The sequence below is a fragment of the Coffea arabica genome, chromosome 9c, assembly GCF_036785885.1.
Source record: "Coffea arabica cultivar ET-39 chromosome 9c, Coffea Arabica ET-39 HiFi, whole genome shotgun sequence".
Taxonomy (NCBI): Eukaryota; Viridiplantae; Streptophyta; class Magnoliopsida; order Gentianales; family Rubiaceae; genus Coffea; species Coffea arabica.
This window is the reverse complement of record NC_092326.1, coordinates 38,466,367-38,491,407: the sequence shown is the minus strand read 5'-3', so window position 1 is coordinate 38,491,407 and position 25,041 is coordinate 38,466,367. Positions and strand designations below refer to the sequence as shown.

Sequence of the window (25,041 nt, the reverse complement as noted above, 5' to 3'; positions counted from 1 at the left end):
TTTTTTGATGAAAATGGCACTTTTCATGTTTCATAAAGAAATGAACCCCCAGAAGTTATCAAGTATGTTTTGGGCATTTATCACGTCAAAAAATTTGCTCTCACTCTTTTGCAATATTTGCAACTAAAATGCCAAGTTTCTTAAACTGCATTCCCTTGCTCTCTCGTTAGATGTTGCTTAGCACACCATATGAAAAAAATCCAATTCAAGAAACCTGTGAATGTGTTAAAATAGCCTTGAGAAGATCTTGGACGTTGAAAATTTTTCGAAAGGACATTTCATGAATATTCAAATTATAAGGTTTGATTTTTATGATAGGCTAATTATTTTTTGTACTTTTTGGAAAACTAATTTGAAATACATAAAATTTTTATTTAGAATCATCATGCATACAATTACTTTGAATGGATAGACTCGAAATTGTTCGCAGAGGAAGAAAAATATATGCTATATCCGACCCAAATCTATGGGCATTTATATCTATTCATTATTTTTTAGGGATAGTATTGTACTTTTGATGTCAACTATCAGCATTGTCCTTTTGATGTCAATGATCAGCACCGTCACAAAATGTTGGAGGAGGGGCTGGAACGGTTGTCAGAGATAAACCGTTCCGGAAGGTTCACGGTCATGATTAGGCCAAAAAATTTTGTGCGGCTCAGATCATTCCTTGTAATTTGATTTTCACGCCATGTGGGACCCACAAAAATATTGTTCTAGTGTTACTCGCTGTTGTTCTATTATTACACCTTGTATAAATAATGTTACACCGTGTGCAAATGATGTTACGTCTTTCGGAACGGTTGCTATCGTTCCAGCCCCGGATCCCAAAATGTTTGCTTTGCTAGTCAAGGGGATAAAATGAAAAAAATAAAACATTAGGAAATAAACTGCAAAATATACTAAACCTTAGGGGGACTCCTTGTGATCAATCTGAATTTTATTTGCTTGGATTTTAAACCCATTTTTTAATCACCTTTTATTTGATTCGAGATACATTACATCAAAATAGTGTTACATATCTTTTCAAAAAAATTATCCCAAATACTCTTCCGTCCAAACCTCATCCCTGTTATATTTAGTAATTTCTTATTCATTTATAAGGGACAAATTAATCATTTCTTGATTGCATTTTTACTTCAAAAGAAATAATAATGTCTTTCCATTGGATACAACATGAACACTCTTGCATTTCTTTTCACGGTCGTCTCAATGACATGTAATTGAACTTAAACCTAACCGAATCCAAAGATAATTATGCAGGAAAGTTTAATTGGCATAAATCAATTCCTTTACTTCTCAAATTTCTCATGGACTATGAAGCATAAGATTTTTTGCATCACCAATCTAAGATAGACATGAACACATCTTAGTGCATCATACTGTGGCACGGATGGTTTGACAGATGAATTGTGAACGTTTTTTTAACATTTTCTGTACTTGGCAGTATTGTGAAGACAACCTAAGATAGGATTATTTATATTATCCAACATCCATTACTAAAACTTTAGGATCCTAAAAGTGACATTCCATGTCTATCCAGAAAGATAAAAAGAGTAGAATCTCTTTTCAAGAAAAAGGGAAAAAAATAAATCTTATATAGATTAATATGTACATCAACGGTGTATACATTATTACGATTAGATGAACAATACATATAAAAAATTTTATTTTTAAATTTAAATTCGAATTATGTTTGATATATTAAATAATAAAAATATATACTGCCTGTATATAAACGATTAATTAAAAAAATGCCAAAAAAGAAGGGGAATGGATTCAATAGAATCTTGCAGAACTTTTGCATAGAATCGGTGAAGGATAAGAATCCGCACTCTTTCCACATTTCTGAACCTGGTCATCATCTTTCATCCTTCCAGCACGGAATCCCCCAGGCCCCATCCTCGGAACTAGGGATGTACGCGAACTGAGATACTTGCGAGTGACTCGCGAGTAGCTCGATCAATGGCTTGGCTCGAATTCGAGTTGAACGAGTTCGAACCGAGTTTCGAGTAGCTCAATTGTCGTTTGAGTTGAGTTTCGAGCCTCAAATTTTTGGCTCGCGACTTATCGAGTAGCTCATCGAGTCGAGGTATTTAAATAATATATTTATAATTTAAATAATATATATGTATTATAATTATAAAATGACTATTATGGGTATAGGTTATACGGAATTTACAATATACTCTTCTTTATAATAAAATTCTATAATGGCAAAAAAGTAATAACATAATTGTAAAATTACCTAAAAAATTATCGAGTCGAGTCAAAAAACTTGATTAGACTCGACTTGATAAGGCTTAACTAAGGGCTGGCCCTTATCGAGTCGAGTCTCGAATTTAAAACGAATTTATCGAGTCGAGTTTCGAGTATTAATTTTTTTGACTCGATCGAGCTCGAGCTCCCGGGGATATATGAGTCGAATCGAGCTCCAATATTGCTCGACTCGATTACATCCTACTCGGGACCACTTGACTACGACCGATCACTTTCTCGCATCAAAATCACATTTAACATCCATCCCTCCAGACAACAAGAATCCCAGTTAAACTTTCTTTCTATATCATTTTACTGTAGGTTCAGACTTTGGTAGAGACTGATTGCTACTATAAATATGGAGTCTTGAGCAAGGCAGATTGCATCCCAGAACAGCTCTGCTTTATCCACCATAATATCAGCACCAGCAGCAGACTGGTAGCTAGTAGTTGTTATTATAGAGGCACAAAAATGGCCGAGTATACAAGAGAAGCAGCTAAAGTTACATCAATCTTTGTATACCCCATCAAATCTTGCCGTGGAATTTCTGTTTTTCGGGCACCCCTTTCTTCCACTGGTAAAATCAATCACTCCTCTACATCTTTTTAAATTTCAGATTTTCATCTTCTTGTCCCTTAATTGGTCTGGCATGTGCTTTCAATTTCTATCATGGGTTCTTGGAATTTCCCCGCCATGCATTTGATTATAACCTATTTGTGCTGAAAAAAGAAAATAGGATCTTGGAATTTTGGTCTTCAGTCCATGCATGTGTAACTAAATTCAGTTCAGTTAGAAGAGAATTTTGGGTTTTTCTTTAGTTAACAAGAATGAGAACATTTACTTTCGAAAGGGATAGATTATTGAAAGGACCATTAACAACCATCAAGGTTAAGCCCATAGTTCTGTTGGATGATAACCATGTAATCTTAGTACTTTATTGGATGGTTAAGGTACACGCAATTTATAATTTTTAGCAGCAATACTAAATTTTAATTTTGAAATGCTAGCCTGGCTTGTCATCGATTCTTCACTAACATGAAACTTGATTTCAATTTCACGTTCAGAATGATACAAATTCTTTCCTGCTAAATTTATGTTGCAGGGTTTCGATGGGATCGACAGTGGTTGGTAGTGAATTCCAAAGGCAGGGCTTATACACAGAGACTAGAACCAAAGCTTGCTTTAGTTGAAGTAGAACTGCCAAATGAAGCATTCTCTGATGGTTGGGTTCCAAATAACAGCTCATACATGGGTAAAAGCTCGGACTTCTACAATAAAATTCAAATTTATTCTCCAGTTTTTAGATATTTACCTTCTTGTTTTGTCATTTGATCAATAACAACCTACTACAGGATTGAAATTTTCCCCCTTGACTTGACTTTTCATGTCAAGCTGCATATCTTAGGCATTATTAACACAATAAGATAAAAGAATTTAGATAAAGAACTGGCAGAAGAGTTGAGAACTAGTAGATTAATTGCGAAATTATGAGCGTACTTTCCCTGTTGCCTATTCGTCCTTTTCTTTTTCTTTTTCTTTTTTTTTTTCCGGCCGGGGGGGGGGTGGTTGGTTGTCTCCAGAGGTTGGGGTTGATGGAGAGATTGGAGTTTGTTCCTATACTTTATGATTGCAATATACCTGTAATCTTTGGTGACTATTGGATATGCCATAAACATTGATAAGATGTGCATGTAACTTTTTGTTCCTTTCCCTGACCACCGAGGTAGGGGAACTTTTCCCCTGGTTCTATGATTACATTATGCATGTTCTTTTTCTGACTAATGGATGATACATAATGTCACAGTGATAAGAGCTCCTGGCATGGATCCACTGAAGGTTTCCTTATCTAAACCCTCTGCAACAGCTGATGGTGTCTCAGTCTGGGAGTGGTCTGGCTCTGCATTTGATGAGGGAGATGGTGCATCAAAATGGTTCTCCAGATATCTTGGAAAGCCAAGTAGATTAGTTCGTTTTAATGAAGGTAGCGATCAATCTTTATATCTACAGAAATTCTGGTTTTATGTCTAGCAATAAAAAATCTGCCGCTTGATATTATGGTTGTCTTCACCTCATGAATGCAAATTCATGTTTGTGATATTTACCCTGCTTATTTCTTGAAAGGTCACTAGGCATGTTCCGAAGCATTTCGAAAGCACGTTGTTGAGAGTTGTAGCTTTTTTTTTTTTTGCCCCTTTTATAAATTAAGAACTGTACTCTTTTGTTGGTTGGCTACATTTCACAGAAACTTGGCTTGAAATAAACTTCTCTTGATCTTTTTAATTGTTAGTCTTCAATTTTTTCTTTTTTGGTTTTTGAACTTTTTGATTGAACCATTGGCTTCTCTAACTTCAAGGATGACTTGTCTGTACTACTAAGTTTGAGATTCTTAGTCATATATGGATCTCTCTGATAGTCTGTTTACTTAACAATTGATGCCTAGAGATCCTTACTACTCCGTTTGACAAGAATTGAAGTTTCAAAGTAAATTTGAGTTGCAGTCGTAAGTTGAGGCTATAAGGCTAGGATCTCCAAGGCTTTTCATGTTATGCTTTACTGACAGATTTATTCAATTAGCAGGAAATTGACTGTCCATATATCAATACTTGGTAATGTCCCTGAATTTCCACAATTGCTAACATGTTGAAATACAGGGTAGTTTGATTGCCTGTTGACAGTTATTGGCAATTAGAGGATTTGACTTAGTTGGATGTCCTTGTTGATGACTTAGAATCCAAATATGCAACTGTTTTTCTTTGCATCTAAAAATTTGACGTGCAGTCCATGCTGCACCTAAAGCAGAATGACTAGGCTGTTTATTTAAAAGAAAAAAATAAATAAAATATAGAGGGATAGGAGGATAATGATTTTGTGTGCTGTTTGTGGTGCAGCGTCAGAAACAAGGAATGTCGACCCTAACTATGCTCCTGGATACAAAGTCATGTTCTCTGACCAGTATCCCTTCCTCCTTGCATCCCAGGTTAATTAAATTTGAATTACAGTGGCATTGTCCTATCAGATGGCTTCCAGATGTTGATAATTCCCAATATGCCTTTTGCAGGGATCATTAGAAGCCTTGAATAAACTTCTCAAGGAACCAATACCAATTAATCGTTTTAGGCCCAAGTAAGTATAGAAAGTTCTCCTTTTCATAGTTTTGATCATTCCTCACTGCATATCTAACACTTCTGCGTATAATAGCTACACTCAATTTTTGCAGTGCTCAGACCAAACATATTTGGTCTTTTAAAATCCTTACAGGTGTTTGCTTCTCCTGAAATGGGCAGAGATTCTTGTTTATTCTTTCTTTAAAAAATGTTCTTTTCTTGAACTAAAGATATTAAAATTTGCACAACGGCAGTATTCTTGTTGATGGATGTGAACCATTTGCCGAGGACTTGTGGAAGGAGATCAGGATCCAGAAGTTAACATTCAATGGTGTCAAATTATGCTCTCGCTGTAAGGTAATATCCTATCCCTTATCTTTTGGCTGAACTATTTTCATTCACCTTGCTTCTTTAGAATCCAATTGTTGAGCGGAGAGATCCTGGCTTTCAGTGTGCAGGAATTTATTGGTCATCTTGTTGCTAGATATTTTATTGCTAACAGAAATATGGCCGTCTTATCAACTGGAAGAACAGTGCTTGGTTTGTAGTTGAGTGTCGTAAAATGCTAAGTAGCTCCTGAATATGTGAATTTGTGGCTGACCGTCAATGTCACAAAGCATTAAATATGAATACTAGTGTACTAAAAATTTTTGTAGGTTGCAATAGGTTCTGAGTCTACCGTGCACATTTATTTATATACACTCGTAGACTCCAAGAGCCAAAGGAAAACTTGTCCAACTTGGTCTGCTACCTGAAAGGAAATTGATATTTTGTCATTATGTGAGTTTTCGAGTATATAAATAAGACTCTTAAGAACCGAAGTAGAACTTTGCTGGTCTGTTAGGAATTTTGAAGCTAAATAGCTCGAGAGCTAATCAAAACTACAGTAAAAAGTTCATACTCTAAGCTGTGTAATGTTTTTCTGAGCTTGAGAAAGGTTGTAATCTCATACGCAGGAACCGTTTAAGATAACCTGCTATTGGATTTCTTTTTTCAACGTTCATAATTAACCAGACATAACCAAATGTTTTTATTCCTTGCCTTTCGCCCTTATTTCATCATGAGCTTCATTTTGGGCCAAACTTGCACTGGTGGACATAAACCTCAATAAACACGCAGTGCTATAACATGCTGAAATCACAAAACTCGTATATTATACTTACTGGGGTAGAAAGACAGTTGCTGTTCTTGTGCTTCCAGCAGTTGGATTCTCAGTCTGATGTACATGACCAGTCAGCTCAAAAGCCACAAGTCTTTCGTGTCTTAGATGATCTTAACATCTGTAATGTTGACTCGAATCTTTCGCGTCCAAACCGTGGGATTTTAGATGGTTGTTTGGTAGACTGTGTGTATTGAATGCAATTGGAATTATTAGTTCAGGCGTGCATGTGTTGATGTGTTATAGTACTTCTCATCAATCTATAGTTGAAGACTTTAATGTTCTATGCTACTTGTCTCTTTCAGGTACCCACAATTAATCAAGAAACTGCAATTGCAAACTCCGAGCCAACTGAGACTCTGAAGAAGTTCCGTTCGGATAAAGTACTGCGCAAGAAACCGCAGGGCACCAAGGTAAATCAGGGGAACTTGGACTATAACTTAGAATATAATTCTATCAGCATAATTACGTATTGAGGGTGTGAGCATTTGAATCTGCAGGTGTATTTTGGACAGAACATGGTATGCTCCGACTCTCAAATTCCAGGAAAGGGAAAGATGATAACGGTGGGAGATCCTGTCTATGTTCTCAAGGCGTTCTCTTCTGCAGCTGATGCTGAAGCTTGAATGCTCTTGCAGTCTTCCCATTTGCCAGTAATCTGTTGTGTGGGAAACAAAAGAACCAAATAAATAAGTTGCCACAGGGCATTTTCTTCGCCTTTGTGAATCATTTCCCCCGTTGCATGCCATGGCATGGTTTGCTCGGCAAAATTACAGAGGGAATTGTATGCAAACAAATAAAATTCCCGTGCTCTTGCCTTTAAGCAAAGCCGTCCAAGTAATCTGAGATATTTTTAAAAACATTTTATACGGTAATTACTATATCAAGCTTTTCTTTAAAACTATCTATAATTAGTGGCACAAGACTAATAAACACTTGGTGAGGGCTACCACTTAAAATGTACAAGAAGAAAAAGTTTAAAACCTGCTGCTCATTTTTATATTTATAATGATAAGGGTCAAATTCGGGCCAAAACAGACTGATCTGATTATTGATTGATACCTGTTCTGAAGATCAAAGGCTCACGTGCTAGATTTTGGAAACCACAGAGCACAATTTGTGGAATCCTCCTCCTTTCCATTTTTTTTTTATATGATAGTAATACCAGTGGATGAACCAAGCTGCAGTTAGAAATCTGCCCAATCACTCAAAAAAAAAATTGACAGAAGACAAATTTAAATCAAAATTCTGTCACCGGCGAGTAGTATAATCTAGTTGCTGGCAAAATCTCAAAATCCTTGACCATTAAGATAAGCAACACTCGTACAACTAAACAAAGTAATGTGAACTAAAACAAAACAATTCTGAGCAACCACTGCTTGAAGCAAACATGCTCTAGCTCACAGGTCCTGCACGCTCAAACCTGCAATAATTGAAAGAGAACGAACGTAAGTGTCCAGGAAAGATGATAAAACAATCTCAACTACACCACAAGTATCAGACATAATGCACAGAGCTCTTGCAACCTATTATTTGATCTGTCAAGGGCAAGGCAACTCAACCATAAATTACAGCCACTAGCCAATTTCCTGTCTATTCATATTTTGGCTTTCATTCATACATCATTAAGAATCTGAGCCAGAATACCCAGCTTAAGGTTTCAAAATCAAGAAATCACTTCAAACTCAGAAACAAAGACATAAAGCTAAATAATGAAATATACTAGTTTAACAATGGAAAGCAAATAAGGTTTAGAAGCACGAGTCAAATCACTACAAAATCCAACTTAGACAAAGTCTACTCAATCTATGAGACTTCCACATCATTATCAACAATAGCAAAATGAAGCTAGAGATAAAAAGCACAAAAAAACGAGCTTATACTTTATATTCTGATTGATACTATGTTACACTACATAATTATGGTAGTGAATGGTTTTGAGAAAATACTACAGCATGAATATTGCAGTACTTGGAGAAAAAGCAGTCATCACAAACCTGGGGGAAGTGATTGCTTCAACTTGTCAGCCTTCTCGGAGTCGAAGACGCAGAGTGTGTACAGATACTTAGAGCAGCGAACCTTGAACTTCACCACATCTTTGCTCCTCTTTATCTTCACGGAACGCGCATCCTTCCTTCTAGCAGTGAGAAGAAAATCCTTAATCTCGTGTATTTGCTTCGGCTATGATCAAGACGGAAAGCAGTTAGTGACATCCACAAGAAAGAAACATTGGCAGCTAAAGTTTTACTGTAAAAGTAGATACTATTGCAAAATAATGAATTAAGTAGTAATTCCGCCGAAAAACAATTCTCGCAAATCAGTTTTTCAGCCTAAGTGTCTCTTTATCAGATTTCAACTTCTAAGGCTTTCCTCTTCCCTATATAGAAACATAGCGAATTTATCAAAAAATAGCACCATTTGTGAACTAGATAACAGTCTTGCAATAACATCAGGACAATAGTATATGAGCTCTGATGACAAAGTCAATCCAAGCATAATGAGTCCACGATGGTTCAAATTCAAAAAGAAAACTTTCACCAACTGAATTGTATAACATAGCTAGATATTCAGCTATCGCTCAATCTCATTACAGTTACCAAATTTAAGCAGAACTTCAAAACAAATTCTACATAAAAGTAAGTGTGCATATGATCTCAACGCTAATAGGGGAAATTTTATATAAATTGAGCCCAGGAAGCTATGAAAAGGGGAAATGACAACAGAAAAACGGTAATAACCGCAACATAATTACGTATATTCATATATCCACTCCAACCAATAGTCATCGTTCACACAAATCAAACGATTGCATTACATATCCTTAAAATCAAAGTAAAATAAAATACAAAAAGGAAGAAAGATCCTAAGCCCGAAATGGAAAAAAAAAATGAATCGATAATCCCCTAACCTCAAGTAATAGTAGAAGACAAACAAATGCTAGTTCTTCCACGAATAAGAATTAACCAAAAATAAAAAGGAAAAAAATGCAAAGAAGATGACTACAAATGGCGCATTAACTCGAAACTCATACAGAAATATGGCAAAGAGAAACCAAATTTAAATGGTAAATCGGAAGAAATTTGAAGGGGAGATAGAGATAGAGATAGAGTACCATGTTTAGCGACGATGAAGAGCAAAGTAAAGCAGCTGCTGCGGCGGCTCCTCCTCCAGCACCAGAGCAATGGTTTATATAACACTCTCGGCGCACATAAAACCCTAGGATTTTGTTTTCCGAAGTTTCTTTTCCCAAATTTTACCCCTAACCTCATGATATTTATCCTTAAGTCCCTCCCTTAAAGTCCCTTTTAGGGGTGGCAATTTTCGACAGATCTGAAAATCCGACACGAACCTAACACGAAATTAATGGATTGGGATTTAGATTTGATAAAATCGGGTCAGAATCGAGTCAAACCTGACAAATTCAAAAAAAAACATGTCAAAATCGGGTTAAAAACGGGTTGACCCGTCAACCCGATTTTAAAATAAATAAATAAATAAATAAATAAATATTAAAAAAGTATCTAAAAACTTAATAGTAAATAACTAAATATAATATACCAATTATCACTTATCACTACGCAGAAGCAGAAATCACGCCGGCCCTAAATCTTTCTTTTCCTTTTCAACTTTTCTCTTCCAAAAATCTAAACTCAACTTTTTTCCTCCAAAAATCTAAACGCAAAACCAGATTTAGATCTAGATCTGACTGATGATGACACTGATGCACACAGGACTGATTTGATGACCATAACCAGGTTTGTATTGAACGAGCAGTCCAACTGTCCAAGCACGCAAAATCTCGCGGGGATTTCACTATCTTGCTCAATCACATTGTTTTGGGTTGCAAGTTCATTTGTTCTACTATCAACAAGGTCCCTCCGTAGAGTTCTTTACTTCTTTTCTTTTCTTGAGCTTTTTCCCTCTTTTCTAAAAACAGAGGCAGAAAGATGAAATCTTGTGTTTTGTCACTTATATTTTAACTACATTATATAACCGCTTCCACTTTTTCTCTCTTTCTCTAACACATACACACACACCAAAAAGTCTCTTGGGTAAAATGTTCACCGAAAATCAATTACCGGCCTTTCCAACCTCAGAAAAACATTTATTACGATTTTCTTGGGCAGAGAAATGTCATTCGATGAATTAAATTTCAGGTCGTTTCGGGTCAACCCGCTTGACCCGCCAATCTGAAACTTTCGAGTTCGGATCAGCATGCCTGACCCGTCATGGGTTGACGGGTCAAGTTCGATTCAACAGATTTTCTGACGGATTGGGTCAAAACCCGACCCATCAACATGATTTGAACCCGATTGCCATCCCTACTCCCTTTGTCCCTTTCTTTGGCCTTCTAATTTTGTTCTGGAGTTTTGAGGGAGAAAATTAGAAAATAGTGTTAGTATTGGTTCTAATTGTAATATAGACACAAATAGGAAAATTTTTTATAAGATAATCTCTTCTTTTTTTTTTGAGTTAGGTCCTGTTTGATAACTCAATTCAGTACGTAAATTTAATGAATTCAGATTGTTTGATAATAAAAAATTGAACATCTAAATTAATTAAATGTCATTAAATTTTCAAAGCAAAACTTGCTCTCAAAATTAAGCGATAAATTATTCACTTATCATTGAATGTGATATGCATTCAAATATATTAAATTTAATATTTAACAATTCAATAACTTAATAAATTCACACTTCAAATTTTAAATTTCAATTATTAGATTTCAATTTTATCAAACGTACCCTTAGTATTATTTTGCTTAAATATTTCAAAATCTTAATTGAGTCCTTGAAATTTTAAAAGGTTTTATTTTATCCTTTAAATCATTCCAAATAATAAAAATCTCAATTTGGTCACTTTGAGAGAAAAAGTTTCAATTTGGACACCAAAGGAAGCACAAAATTGTAACTTGGACTCTAAAAGTGAAAATCTTAATCGGGTCCTCCACATTGAGAAAACATTCCAACATGGTCCTCTATATGTATTTTGCATTTGCTATTAAAACAAGATACCAACGCCGAAAGAATTAACTCCAAAAATAGAAAAATATAAGCAAAAGTAATTCTTGTCCTTCTATCTAAAAAAAAATCTTCGTTGGTGGTTCTTCTTCTTCTTTCTTTTTTTTTCACACAATGGTGAAAATTATTTGAACTAATTCTTTTTTTCTATAATTCTTTTTTTTCACATAAGATGACAAGTAACTCATAATGGTGAGAATAACATAATTATAAAATTAACCCTTTTATGATGAGAATTATAAATAAATCATGTTAGGATAGGAGATTATTTGAAATAATTTTAAAAAAAAATACTGTAGCACTTTTTTGATGTGATATTTATGAGATAAAAATGTAATTAAAAAAATATATTGATGATGCAAGCAAGTCAGCGTGTACAAATAAAGTGTAAATAAAGTGCAATCCAAACACAAAGTTGAACCCCTTGGCTTCTATTATTAATAAACTCCAAGCCTTTTGTGCTAAAAACTCAATACAGGTAAATTCTTTGATTTAATTTCAATACAACATACCGTTTTATTATCGATGAAACTCAAAATTGTTTTGTGTTAAAATCAAAAGAATTAACAATAGATTGGACTCTTATCATTGAATAAATTAAGCCTCAAATGCTTTATGTAACAAGACTAAAATGGGATTGCGTTTTGTATGTATTTTACTGTTGTAGCTCCAAATCAAACCAAAAAATCAGGGAAAAAAAAGTACTGCACATCTAATATACTATATACACCTGCTTGAATTTTACATCTATAGGTTTTAAAACAGCACTGGCATGGTCCATGGTTGGAGCAACCATATTCGGTCTAATCATAATGTGATCACGCTCAAATTGAATTTGAATCAATTAATTAGCTTGGCCTGAATCCTAGTTGGAACTTAGTAATTAGTTCAATTAATCCTTTAACCTTCAACCAATTAGAAACTACATACTCTAAGTTCAAAAACCTTAATTCTCGAAAGAGAAAATGGCCAAATTTGTCTCTAAACTTTTTACTAGTGCTGATTTAGTCTCTAATTTTATTTTTGGCCAATTTGATACGTGAATATATGTTGTGATTCTAATTAAGGACTTCTAAGGCGGTAACACCACGTAAAAGTACTCGATTTGGGAACTTCAAGTATGGATGTTAATAAAACCAAGTAAATTAGAAAAAAAAAAATCATTAGTTTTTGGGGTATTTTAATATTTAAAACTTTTTTGAGGTATTTTTAAAATTTTTATTTTAATTTCTTTCCTTTTCTCCTACCTTATCTCTTCCTCGTCCCTACTCCCTACCATTGTCTCCAGACTCACCACTCTCCTCTCTGCCATAGGCACTACCCCCACCTATTTCCTCTCCTCTTTGTCTACTATTCTCTCTCCTACCCTTTTGCTAATGCTGCATCTCTTGATCTCGTCCCATCAAAGAAAAGTCTAAAAGATGAAAAATCAAAGTTCCCAAATTAAAGGAAGAAAGAAAAGCTTTTAAAACCAGATCTTGCAAAAATCCCAGATTAAAGGAAGAGAGAAAAGCTTTCCATTCGATCTTATTTCATAGGATAGGATTTCTATTCCAAAACTAGATCTTACAATTCAAATAATTTAAAAGGTGACTGCATAAGAACATTTTGAAAGACCCAAGTTCAATATTAGAAGTCTTTGGCTTTTTTCCTTTGTTCGTTAAACTCCTTCTCAATCTCAATGCATTGGGATTTGTTGTCCATAATATACTGCCAGTTATCTTTCTTATTGCTAGATTTCTTGAATGTCATCAAGATGTATCATTTCCTCAGGCAATTGTCCTTCAAAAGAAAATTTTACTACTACTGCACTTCGTTTCTCATGTCCCAAGGGAGAGGTGGGTGGTAGGCAATGGAGTTTGGTAGTGGAGGAAGAAAATAACCAAAAAATACCAAAATAATCGTGTTTGTTTGGTCTATCAGGAACTAAATCGATGTTCTGTGGTGGCGCTGTCGCGGAGGTCCCTAATTAGAGTCGCAATATAAGTTCACATATCAAATTGACCAAAAATAAAAATTAAGAACTAAATTAATCAACACTAGAAAAAAGTTTAGGGATGAATCTGGCCATTTTCCCATTCTCGAAACTTTAAGGCTCTTATAAAAACTTGGATTAATTTCACTTTGCACCCTTCAATTATATTCAAATTATCGTTTTAGACCCTAAATTTCAAAATGAGATAGTTAATTAGTTCCTAACATATAAAATTTGTCCCACTTAAATAAAATCATTGACTGAAGTACGACAAATTTTATACATAAGTTGGATGAATTTTATGAATTAATCTTTCCTGTATTATTATTATATATAGTGATGGATTTAGAAGCATGACACAACATCTCAATTTGAATTTGAGCACCAAACTTTGCACAAGTAACACTCACTAGTGTAGGCATTGACAGTGCATAAAAGATTTATCCAAAATTTGTACTTTATGAGCTAAAGTGCGACATAATTTATATTTTAGAAACGTATGTTAGATTTTATATATTTTTTAGAAACCAAAATAGGACATATTTTATAATTTAAGAAATAAATTATCATATTTCCAAGTTTATGAACCAAAGTAGAAATTTAGCCATTGTTGAAAGTGCAAAGTGGAATTAGCCCTAAACACTATTTTTGTTCATAATTAAGTTCTGAAAGCACAGGTACTAGCAAATGTATTGACATAATTAAGCATCTTACATAGATTTAGTTTTGCATGTGATGCCCATTCTTGGTCTGAATTGTCGAAGATGTTTTGTTTGCTTTGTGTTAAAGAGTACGCATTTCTAATCTAATTTGTTTCACATGATAAGTATTGCTTCGAGTAATTGAAATAGGATGGAATTGATCACAATTCAACCTGATTAATTATAGTAGCAAATAAAGTCTATGCAATGGTCTCGTGACTTAAACGTAGTAAAAGGACATAAGATAAAGAACCTAGTTGTGTACAAGTTTGTTCATTTCATCACCAAGAGATGCTGCTGCTTGTTTGTAGATGGCCATGCAAATTCTTCACTTATAACTACCTGAGTTTTCTCTGAAGTGTACCTTATGGCACTTAAGAATTATGGTTGCTTTTTACCTCATTTTAAGTAATGCAAACATGATCGGATTTTGTGAAGCAGTAAGTGACTTTTTTTTTTTTTTTTTTAAATCAGTTTGGGAAGGAAACAAAATTTAAAGAAACAAAGATTGTGTTGCTTTATAATATATAAACCAAGTTCAAGCCCAAAGAAAAAAAAAATAACGAATCAGTAAATCTAGGCAATCCCACTCGTATTGACATTGGCACTCAATTCCAGGTTTGCCAATTTAAAGAAAATTTCACCCGGTTGAAGCAAAATTAACCGAATTCAAAAGCTAATAAAACCAAAAACACAAATTTTTTTTTTTTATTAAAGAATCATCTCAAAGAGTTGAAGTCCCAATCTTGATCTTATTAATCTTAATTATTGTTTTAGCAGGAAAACAAGAATTAGAAAATCACCTAAAATATGCATGCAATCGTCTTCTTAACCCTAAAGGGCCTAAACAATGATCATCACGCTCACGCTGCATATACACAATGTGTATCTACCTGCTCCTTTTGTCTCCAATTCTTGCAATCAACTGCTGATTTTGGTCATTCATAAATACTCTTAAAACAAAAAAATATCATGTCAGCTCATGCTGCACCTGAATCACAAACATTATCAAGGGTTTTCTTTTGGGAGATTTTTCATGCCAAATTTCCATTAAACAAAGGGAATTGAAGAACAATTTCGAGGCCTTCCAAGACTAGCCAACTCACATTGATTAACAATCATAAACAAACTTCTTCTGCACATCAAACATTCATGCATGCATGCACATATAATTACAGAGTTAACAGGGAATATATTAGCATTATAGATCAGTTGATCATCGTCTCCTTGCTTTTTCCTTCTCCTTCCTCTTCGAGATTGCTTTCTAGTCATCGCCCTCTTTCTAGTCAGTGGATGATTTCTAGCAAGTTTCATGATAATTTTTTTTTGTCAAATAAAAAAAAGTTCCACCACAAAATTTCAAGTTCGTTGAAATAAAAAAAAAAATGGACATGAATTTGCAATATTCCGCTTGTTCACTGCATTTTGTATCCCTATTTAGAGCCTATTTGGGAGTGCGGTACTTTTGTTTGAAAAAATAAAGGTACTTTTCAGTAATAGAAGTATTTTTGTGGTGTTTGCTGAATATTATTTCATAAATTTATGCATATAGTTTTTGGTGTCAAAAGCACTTAGCAAATGTCCCAAATCGGTGCTTTTAAAATAATTTTTATGTTTTAAAAAATAAAACTTAAATTTTGATCATTTTATCATAAATTATGAACTGAATAAAGAAATAAATACATTTCCAAAATTTAAAATCACACATTATCTAACATAACAAGCATTTATCCAAGTTTATATCCAAACAACATATTTTATCGGTTGATTATCATAGTAAACATTTGATTGGTTAGCCTTGGTAACTTTTAAAAATTAATTTTCTATACACTAACAGTACATATATATTTTCAGCATAAGATGCAGTCTAAATTTTGAATTTAAAATTCAAATTTTGCATATATGTCATACATTCAATTATGATAGTGTATACATTTTTAGTGTATACAAGGTTAATTCTATTTTTACCAATGTGGTATGTGTCGTTATATGTTATACATTCAATCGTGATTGTGGTGTGCGTCGTTATGTGTTATGCATTTAACCATGATAACGCGTACATTGTTAATATATTTAAGGTGAACTCTACTTTTAATGGCTTGCAGAGTCCTGTCCGAAAATACAAGCGAAAATATTCGGGTTGATAACCTGCGGGGGATGCTAGTGTACGTGGAACTTCCGGCTGGGGGCTGCTTGGTTTCTAATAGTCCAGCAAACTTTGTGCTGACCTTTGGGCTTTTATTGAGCCCACTCTGCAACTCCTTTCCAATATGTAGTGTTTTTTAGTGATGAGAATGGGGGCAAATCAAGCATTGCCGTTTGCGTGCGTCCGATATGATTGTTGTAGTTATCCTCTCAATCTCATTAAATTTACATTGAAATAGTTTTAACCTAGGTTTGAAATTCATTTACGTATTTGAAATAGTTTTATATGGATATTATTTCAAAAAATTATGTGGATATTAACGTAGTTAAATACTTATATATGTGTAATACTAAACATTTGTAAAAAATTTGCAATAGTGACTATCCCTTTGAAATTTTCTTGACCACTAACAAGTCTAATTCCATGAGTCAGTATTAGGGGTGGGCGCGGGTCGGGTACCCGTCCCATTCACCATTTGGCTGATCCGACCTGCACCTTGCGGGTCAGCCATTTTCTGACCCTTACCCGCTCCGAATATTATCGGGTACCCTATAACGGGTACCCGTTGAGATAGAGTCGGATCAGCGGGTATCCGTCCCGCCTCGTTTATCATTTAATTTTTTTAAAAAAAAATGATTTATACCAATTTAATTTTATATTTTACACATTCATCTAAGATTTAATAATTTTTTTTCTAAAAAAAGGTTTCCCACTAAAAAACAAGCATATGAAGAGAATATAAGATAATGGAAAAAAATTAAAAGAATTCAAAATCAATAAAAGTTTGAAATAAGTAGCACAATTTTTAATATATATGTTCCACATTAATTAAACTTTTTTCTATAAAATATAAGATCATGACCTTTACAAATGATTCTTGTAAATAAACTATAGTCTCTCATATTTGTAATGCAATTTGTTCAATAAAATTATTTATTTAGTTCTAACTTATTATTTTATAGTGTGTGTATAAAAATAAAAATAAAAATAAAAATAATAAATATATATATGCGGGGCGGATCGGGTACCCGCGGGTTTTTAATTATGTGACCCTAACCCGCTCCGCATCTTAGCGGATACCCGACCCTCTTTTGACCCAATCAAATAATAAAATCGGATATCCTAATTTTCGGATCGGATCGGATCGGATATGACGGGTTTTCGGGTTAGCGGATAATTTTGCCCACCCCTAGTCAGTATTACTTCGTTTGGATTGACTATTTTTTCAAAAATGATTTTTTTTAAATACAATGCTACAATAAATACACAATAATTCCAAAAAACATCACATCCATACAATATATCAAATGTTTCAAAAAAATTTTATAGTACAAAATTTTCATATAAATTGTTACAGTAAATTTTTTTCAAAAATACTCCAAAAAACAGCTAATCCAAATGGTGCCCTTTCACAATTACAAAACTAAGTAGTGGTGTCAAGTTTGTTACACCCTGTAAAACTAAAGATTCAAGATGCAATGAATATTTGGTAAAACCTATGAACTAATGAACTTAACTACATGTGATTTGCTACTTCCCACACCGAAAATCAGTTCTTTAATCCTTGCTATGTTAAATGCCGTTCTGACATTTTTATTCCTTTTTGTCACAAACTATGGAAACATCAGGGCCAGACACAGTTTTCAAGTTTCAACCCGCTGTTACATACATACAAATTCTGGTATTTGAAAGACCAAGAAAACAAGAATATGGAGACGAGCGTCCGTGGTTGAATACCATTTTCTGTCATGATTGATATGTTGTAACATGTAAAACAACATTTTCCAGAACTACAATTGCCTTGGGTTTCGTTCTCATTTATGCTTCATACCGTCTTATTTGTGCTCGTCTTTTCTGGTTTGCTGAAGTTTTCATCACCTATAAATACCCTTGAACTGATTTCCCCAAGGCATAAGATCACCGACTTCTCTTCTTGATACTGAAAGGGGAGCAACAATGGATTCCTCCTTAGCATACATTGTAACACTTGCAGTGATCCCAGTTTCAATTGCCTTCATTTTCTTGATCCGCAAACGAAATTCGAGCAGCTTGAAGCTTCCTCCAGGAACGTCCGGGTGGCCAATGGTGGGAGAAAGTTTGCAGTTTGCTTTATTAGGCCCCCAGAAGTTTGTAAAAGATAGAATGAAGAAATATTCACCAGACGTGTTTCAGACGTCCCTGATGGGAGAAAAAATGGCTATTTTCTGTGGTGCACAAGGCAACAAGTTTCTATTCACAAACGAGAACAAACTTCTAACCTCATGGTGGCCTCAGTCCATGAAAAAAGCTCTGCTTTTCCCTGAATTTGTTGAGGATTCTTTAAAGGAAGTATCAGCTCTGAAGCGTAGTTTCATGCATGATATTCTCAAGCCTGAAGCTCTGAAGCAATACATTCCAGTCATGGATGCACTGGCTCGGGAACATATCGAACAAGAATGGGCTCCTCACAAGGAAGTTAAAGTCTTCCCTTTGTCAAAAAAATACACATTTGATTTAGCCTGTCGCTTGTTTTTGAGCGTTATGGATCCTGAGCACATCAAGAAACTGGCTGATCCTTTCCATCTGGTTACCAATGGGATGTTCTCTGTCCCTATTGATCTCCCTGGAACAGCTTACAATGGAGCTATCAAAGGTGGAAAAATGGTCCGTGAAGAGCTGTTGAGGGTCATCAGGGAGAGGAGAAAGGAGCTGATGGAGAATAAAGAAACTGCAGCAGCATGCAAGGACCTTCTGTCCAGAATGCTACTTGTCACAGATGAAGATGGACAATATTTGAGTGAAATGGAAATCTCCAACAACATCATAGGCTTGTTGGTAGCAAGCTATGAAACTACAAGCACTGCAGTCACCTTTGTGTTGAAGCACCTTGCTGAGCTTCCCCACATTTACAGAGAGGTTCTCAGAGGTAAAAATTTCTTGTGCCACTTCCAAACTTTAATTCTCCTTGTTTTTTCCGTGTAAAGAATGGTTGATTGACTAATTCAGTTTCCATACACCCATACATATATATATATATATATATATTCAAAAGGAGATTATCGTATTCAAATTTAGTGTACTAACTTTTTAAAATAAGTTAACGGACATTGATTATCGTATTCATCACCACAGAACAAATGGAGGTTGCAAAGACAAAAGGTCCAGACGAATTGTTGACTTGGGAGGACATTGAGAAGATGAAATATTCATGGAATGTAGCCCGTGAATCCCTGAGGGTGACGCCGCCAGCTCAGGGAGCTTTCAGGGAATCTGTTGCTGACTTCACTTATTCCGGTTTTACGATTCCAAAAGGATGGAAGGTATATGAGCTGAAATATCTATATCTATATCTATATCTACACACACACACACACACAAACACATATGTATATATTTATCCTGCAATCTTATTTTCTTCATGACCGTGATGAATACTGAAAATTCAGCGGCAATCAAATTTATTTGCAGACGTTTTGGACAGTGCACACAACTCACAAAAATCCCAAGTACTTCCCTGAGCCTGAGAAGTTCGATCCTTCAAGATTTGAGGGAAGTGGACCTGCTCCTTACACTTTTGTTCCTTTCGGAGGAGGACCTCGAATGTGTCCTGGAAAGGAATATGCTCGGCTAGAAGTTTTGGTTTTCATGTACAGAATCGTGACCCAATTTCAACTGAAAAAGGCAATTCCAAATGAGAAGATAGTGTACCATGCATCTCCTGTGCCCGCGAATGGGCTTCCCGTCCTTCTCCAGCCTCATGGGAAATAGCTTGCAAGCAGTTATTGGTACCATGCATCTCCTGTTCCCGGGAATGGACTTCCTGTGTTCTCCAGCCTCAGGGGAAGATAGCGTACCATGCATCTCAGTGCCCGTGAATGGGCTTCTTGGTTGAGTTCGAAGTTTGCTGTTGTTTTTTTCTTTTTTCTAAAGATTATTGTGAAAATTTGTGCAAATTATTTCTGCTGTATCCATAAACAGACCTGATATGTTCGTTCATTTGAGAAATGGACTATATCTTCAAAATAAAGTTTGTTAGTCAACTTAGATATGTATTGTAACAGTTCATTTCTGTATTCTAGTATCATTTTATCTGTGGTGAAACAGAAAGTAAGACTTCCCCAAGGAGTTATCAAAGAATATTATATGTGCAAACAAAGAGATTAATGTGTTATCTTGTTTCTTTAAAGCCAAATATGCTGCATCCTAGATGGTTGTCAAAAATATAGTATTTTCTTTCTTTCTTTCTTTTTTAGCTAAAAAGTTTCTCTTATTTTTCAGAAAATCTCTATTTACTTCTACAGAATGTTATTTTTGTAATATAAAAACTGCACCAAATTGGTTCCAAATTCTATGTTCTGCCATAAAATGCAAAAATGTGGCCGTTACCACATATTTGATGTGTATCTTTTTGATAAACAAATTATAAGCTGACATATAACTCCCCTGAGAAGTCTTGTCATACTTAATTAGAGAATGCTACAATTAGCTAGTTGTCCAAGAACGATTTACACCTATCAGGCAACCAGTATCGAAAGTAAAACTTGAAATTATTAACTTCCATCCAGACAACATCTAATGCTTAAAAAAAAGAAGAAAGAAACTATCCTACGAAATGTGTTAAACTTGGTTTAAAATAGTAATCAATAATGGTCCACAGAAGTCAGTGCCTGGTTGTTAAAAAAAACAAAGCATAGCATTCTCTTTTGGTTTCTTAGTGAAGGGAACTACTACTATTTTAAGTCATTTTTCATCAAGTATGAATTGACATCTTTCTTGAAAGTAAAACAAAGCTTAGGCATTTCCTTCTGGTATTCATCATCAAGGTTGTATAGTTTGACAGGAGAAGAAAAAGGGGCATAAGTGAAGGTAAATAATGGCATCCCAAGAAGTGGCTGCAGCAAAGGTGGCATCGATTTTCATATATCCAATCAAATCCTGCCGTGGAATTTCTGTCTCTGAAGCACCTCTTGCATCCACTGGTATGAATTACACTCTTGTAACTGTACCAACCTTATCAATTTCAAGAACATGCTTTAGTGCTGCTGTTTTTCCTGGTTATTTTGCAGAGATGGATGAATGGGAGAGGATGGCCTCATTGCATGTTTATGCTGTAGTTGAAATTTCTAAATGTTGCATCTTTTGTCTGCTGCCAGATTAATTCACTTCCTTCTGTTATTTCAACTCTGGTATTATAGAATTGAGAGAGGGTAGGGTCCTCATCACCCCACAAAACCAAGCCAGTGTGGTATTACTGTTAAAACAAATTTTCTAGCAACTAAGAGCTTAAGAGTTCTTTGTTGTTGACAAAATATAAAAAATTCCATCAATTGAAAAAGGAAAAATTATTTCTTTGGAATATGGCTCAATGATCTTCAATCTGTTAAGTGTGATGTTGGCAAAGAGAAAATTTTCTGTGTCAGGTCAAATTTGCACAAATAAATCTTCTATGGTTCCTTTTCTGTTTCCATATTCTATAGCACTGTAAATTCTGAGTAGATGATCCACACTGTAAATTCTATAGCATTGTGTTCTTGAGTTTTCTTCTCCTAATTCAGCTGTATTCTATTTCGTTAAAGTTCTTGATAAGATGGAGTGAATCAGATGATGCATGCATTATCAATATCAAACTACTTTTTCGATCTCTATGAAATCTTTATTCTTTTGATTTTCATTTTGATAAGATATTCGATTCAAAAGTAAAGGTCGTTTTTCTGGCAGAAATTTGGCTTACTTTTCTTCTGTTTAAATTTACTTACAGGTTTTAGGTGGGATAGATTGTGGATGGTTGTGAATTCTAAAGGCAGGGCATATAGTCAAAGAGTTGAGCCAAAACTTGCTCTAGTTGAGGTAGAAATGCCAATAGAAGCATTTTCTGATGTTTGGGAACCAAATAACAATTCCATCTTAGGTGAGTTCTTGATCACTGAGAATACATATATAATACCTCTTGATTAGGCTGTTTTCATTCCTCTTTTCTGCCGCCTTCCCCTTGTCCACTCTTGCAAGTTCAACAAGTAAATTGCTTAAGATCTTAATACTCCCTGTTGCTTTCGACCGTCGTTTCTCTTTTTCTGCGCAATGTGGACCAAAATGTTAGAACAATGGCAGATCACCGATCGCTTTTTTCCAATTGGAGTTGTGGTAACAGCTGAGAAATGAAAGAAACGCCTGGAAAGAAAATTAAAAAATTAAAAAATCAAGAACAGTTTTAATTCTTTTGTGATTTCATTTAGTTCAGAGAGTTGGTTTTGTTCCATTAATGCAAGGTAAAAGAATGATTGTTTAAAGTAGCTGCAGATTTAGCTGGTGATCAATGTTCTCTTCATCCAACAGTTGTCAGGGCCACAGGCATGGATTTATTGAAGATTCCGCTGGCCGAACCATCTACAATAGCAGATGGAGTCTCAATCTGGGAGTGGGCTGGCGGGGCACTTGATGAGGGAAATGAAGCATCAGAGTGGTTCTCCAGATTTCTTGGCAAACCAAGTCGGCTAGTGCGTTTTAATGAAGGTAGCACTCAGTTAGGCAATGAGATTTAACTTTCTACCTCTGGGCAAATGTATATGAACTCATTTTTGGCAACATAAAATGCTGAGAGCTAGGCTGCTGCATACAAATCAGAATGAACTTCAGCATTTGGTTCTTGATGAACTAACATTTCTAGTCCTTTTCTGTTATCTTTGGATGTTCAAATTGTCTTTGTTTTCCCTGTGTAATTTGGCTTCTATCATTTCTAGAAATTTATTGCATTACTCTGGTCTCAGAAATGCACCAATGTCCAGAATTAGGACTATCTTTTGTATCTAAGGAATAGAGATGATAATTTTGAGAAAGAGCGAATTTCATGTATGCGTGCTTTATTACCAAACTCTTGCATTATACCTTTTTTTTTTCCCCTGGAAGTCTATTTTCTGAAGCTTATTTATTGAAATCATGCATCATTGAAATGTATTTAAGTCACAAAATGAGACAGTAATTTGGGTTTTGATTAATCATGCAGCATCAGAAACCAGGCCTGTCTACTCTGATCCTGTCCGCAGTTATAAGATTAAGTTTAATGACATGTATCCTTTTCTCCTGGCATCTCAGGTTAGTTAGTGAGACTGGTACAAATCGATATCTGACCAAGTAGAAGTTTTGATCTAAGAATTTTTCATTGGTTGTTCTGCAGGGATCATTGGATGCATTAAATGATCGTCTGGAGGAACCTATACCCATGAATCGGTTTAGACCTAAGTATATGCATGCTCGAACCCCTTGCTCTCCTGCTCTTGTTTGCTTCTTTCAGTTTCCTTTCACTTTCTGAGTATATTTGTACTCCTTTTTCCTATATGCTTCATAACCCATAACCCATATTTTACCCAATGCAGAAGAATTCAAAAGGCTTCAAAAATGATGTTTTTTTTTGTTTTTCAGTATACTTGTTGAAGGATGTGAGCCATTTTCTGAGGATTTGTGGAAGGAGATCAGCATAAACAGTTTAACATTCTATGCTGGCGAGCTATGCTACCGCTGTAAGGTAAAAGTAAAACCTCACTTTTCTTCAGTTTTGTTCTTGATCAGTATACTCAGATTTTATTTGTGAAGACTAATCAAGTATAGGTTCTAATCTGCCCTGATCATTTTAGTTGATTATCGTGTAACCTTTTCCTTTCTTCCCCCATCCCAACAAGTCCTCGATTAGAAAGTATTTTAGTTTCTTTATTGCTTTCAGAGAAAGAGAGAGAGGAGTGGCAAATTGTAAACAATCTTGCACCTTTTCTCATTACTGATCTTGGTAGTGAACTCACTCCATAAATTAAGTTTCAGAGGGCTCAAATATGTATCCTGAACCTTTGCCTAGATAGGAGGCCCTGAGATAATGCTGGAGGATTACCTGCTCTAGAAGTTCACTGCCTCTTATCATGCTGCATAAAAATTGCTCCAATCAAAAAGGGGCAAGAAAAAGATTAAAAAAAAGTGCCATAATACATATGTTTGCTGTCAAATCTGTATTTGCCATTTCCGTAGCTGTTTGTTTAGTTGAGGTTAGTGTTGCGAAGGTGCACAGAGGAAGTAACAAAAGTATGCTATTGCACCTATAAAGACTTGACATCTGAATCTCTCTATGAGTTTCTAAGCTCAGAAATCTTGCCTCTTACTATTTACAGATACCAAGCATCAATCAAGAAACAGCAGTAGCAGGTTCAGAGCCCACGGAGACGCTGAGAAAGTTTCGTTCAGACAAAGTCCTGTGTCCAGATAAAAAACCACAGGGGAGGGTAAGCATAAACAAAACATTGTCATGGTCCTTCTAGAGACCAAATCCTGATACTAACTTAGCTCGGATCTGCAGGTTTACTTTGGAAAAATGTTAGTTTGCAAAGATTCACTTACTCAATGGAAATCGAAGAAAATACAAGTGGGAGATCCTGTTTATATTCGCGAATTATTACCTTCCTATAACGATGCAGCAGCTTGACCTTAATATGTTCCATGTACAGATTCTGCCCACTTGCCCTGCCTTGAAACCATGCAAGTATAATGGTCAAACATTTTATGTTTGCAAAGATGTGTTTTAAACTGTAACCCTTCGTTATATGTTTACCAGTCAAGCTAGTTGTAAAACTTTTCATCTGATGTTAAGAATTATGTGGTTGGTTTGTGGAACACTTTTCCTCCATTGTTGGCTCGTATGTCCCCTGGTAAGGTGATCAT

The 25,041-nt window shown here is 35.0% G+C and overlaps 4 protein-coding genes and 1 long non-coding RNA gene across 7 annotated transcripts; 3 read left to right on the top strand and 2 right to left on the bottom strand.

Moving 5' to 3' along the window:
• Positions 1-2,545: 2,545 nt before the first annotated feature.
• Positions 2,546-7,363, top strand: LOC113708802 (uncharacterized). Its single transcript, XM_027231401.2, has 8 exons — positions 2,546-2,836; positions 3,362-3,511; positions 4,064-4,240; positions 5,148-5,236; positions 5,318-5,382; positions 5,618-5,720; positions 6,828-6,935; positions 7,023-7,363. Exons 1-8 carry the CDS (start codon positions 2,731-2,733, stop codon positions 7,146-7,148), a joined length of 924 nt encoding a protein of 307 aa, XP_027087202.1. The 5' UTR covers positions 2,546-2,730; the 3' UTR covers positions 7,149-7,363.
• On the bottom strand, positions 5,919-6,654 carry LOC140014035 (uncharacterized). The gene is made up of 2 exons (XR_011820907.1): positions 6,527-6,654; positions 5,919-6,114 (listed from the first exon to the last, which is right to left on the bottom strand). It is a non-coding gene; the product is annotated as an uncharacterized lncRNA (long non-coding RNA).
• Positions 7,364-7,756: 393 nt separating the features above from the next.
• LOC113708803 (large ribosomal subunit protein eL38z/eL38y) lies at positions 7,757-9,768 on the bottom strand. Its single transcript, XM_027231402.2, has 3 exons — positions 9,635-9,768; positions 8,520-8,703; positions 7,757-7,945 (listed from the first exon to the last, which is right to left on the bottom strand). The coding sequence occupies exons 1-3, from the start codon at positions 9,635-9,637 to the stop codon at positions 7,923-7,925; spliced, it is 210 nt and encodes a 69-aa protein (XP_027087203.1). The 5' UTR covers positions 9,638-9,768; the 3' UTR covers positions 7,757-7,922.
• An 8,227-nt stretch (positions 9,769-17,995) lies between these two features.
• LOC113708117 (beta-amyrin 6-beta-monooxygenase-like) lies at positions 17,996-20,536 on the top strand. The gene is made up of 3 exons (XM_027230587.2): positions 17,996-19,270; positions 19,477-19,664; positions 19,813-20,536. The coding sequence occupies exons 1-3, from the start codon at positions 18,322-18,324 to the stop codon at positions 20,110-20,112; spliced, it is 1,437 nt and encodes a 478-aa protein (XP_027086388.2). The 5' UTR covers positions 17,996-18,321; the 3' UTR covers positions 20,113-20,536.
• A 509-nt stretch (positions 20,537-21,045) lies between these two features.
• On the top strand, positions 21,046-25,006 carry LOC113708667 (uncharacterized). 3 transcript variants are annotated; one of them, XM_072064375.1, is made up of 8 exons: positions 21,047-21,323; positions 22,103-22,252; positions 22,642-22,854; positions 23,345-23,433; positions 23,516-23,580; positions 23,761-23,863; positions 24,495-24,605; positions 24,680-25,006. In XM_072064375.1, exons 1-8 carry the CDS (start codon positions 21,218-21,220, stop codon positions 24,803-24,805), a joined length of 963 nt encoding a protein of 320 aa, XP_071920476.1. In that variant the 5' UTR covers positions 21,047-21,217; the 3' UTR covers positions 24,806-25,006. The 3 variants fall into 3 exon arrangements, with proteins under 3 accessions (XP_071920477.1, XP_071920476.1, XP_027087027.1); XM_027231226.2 differs by having other exon boundaries at positions 21,055-21,323; positions 22,678-22,854; XM_072064376.1 differs by lacking the exon at positions 22,103-22,252 and having other exon boundaries at positions 21,046-21,323; positions 22,678-22,854.
• The last annotated feature ends 35 nt before the right edge of the window (positions 25,007-25,041 follow it).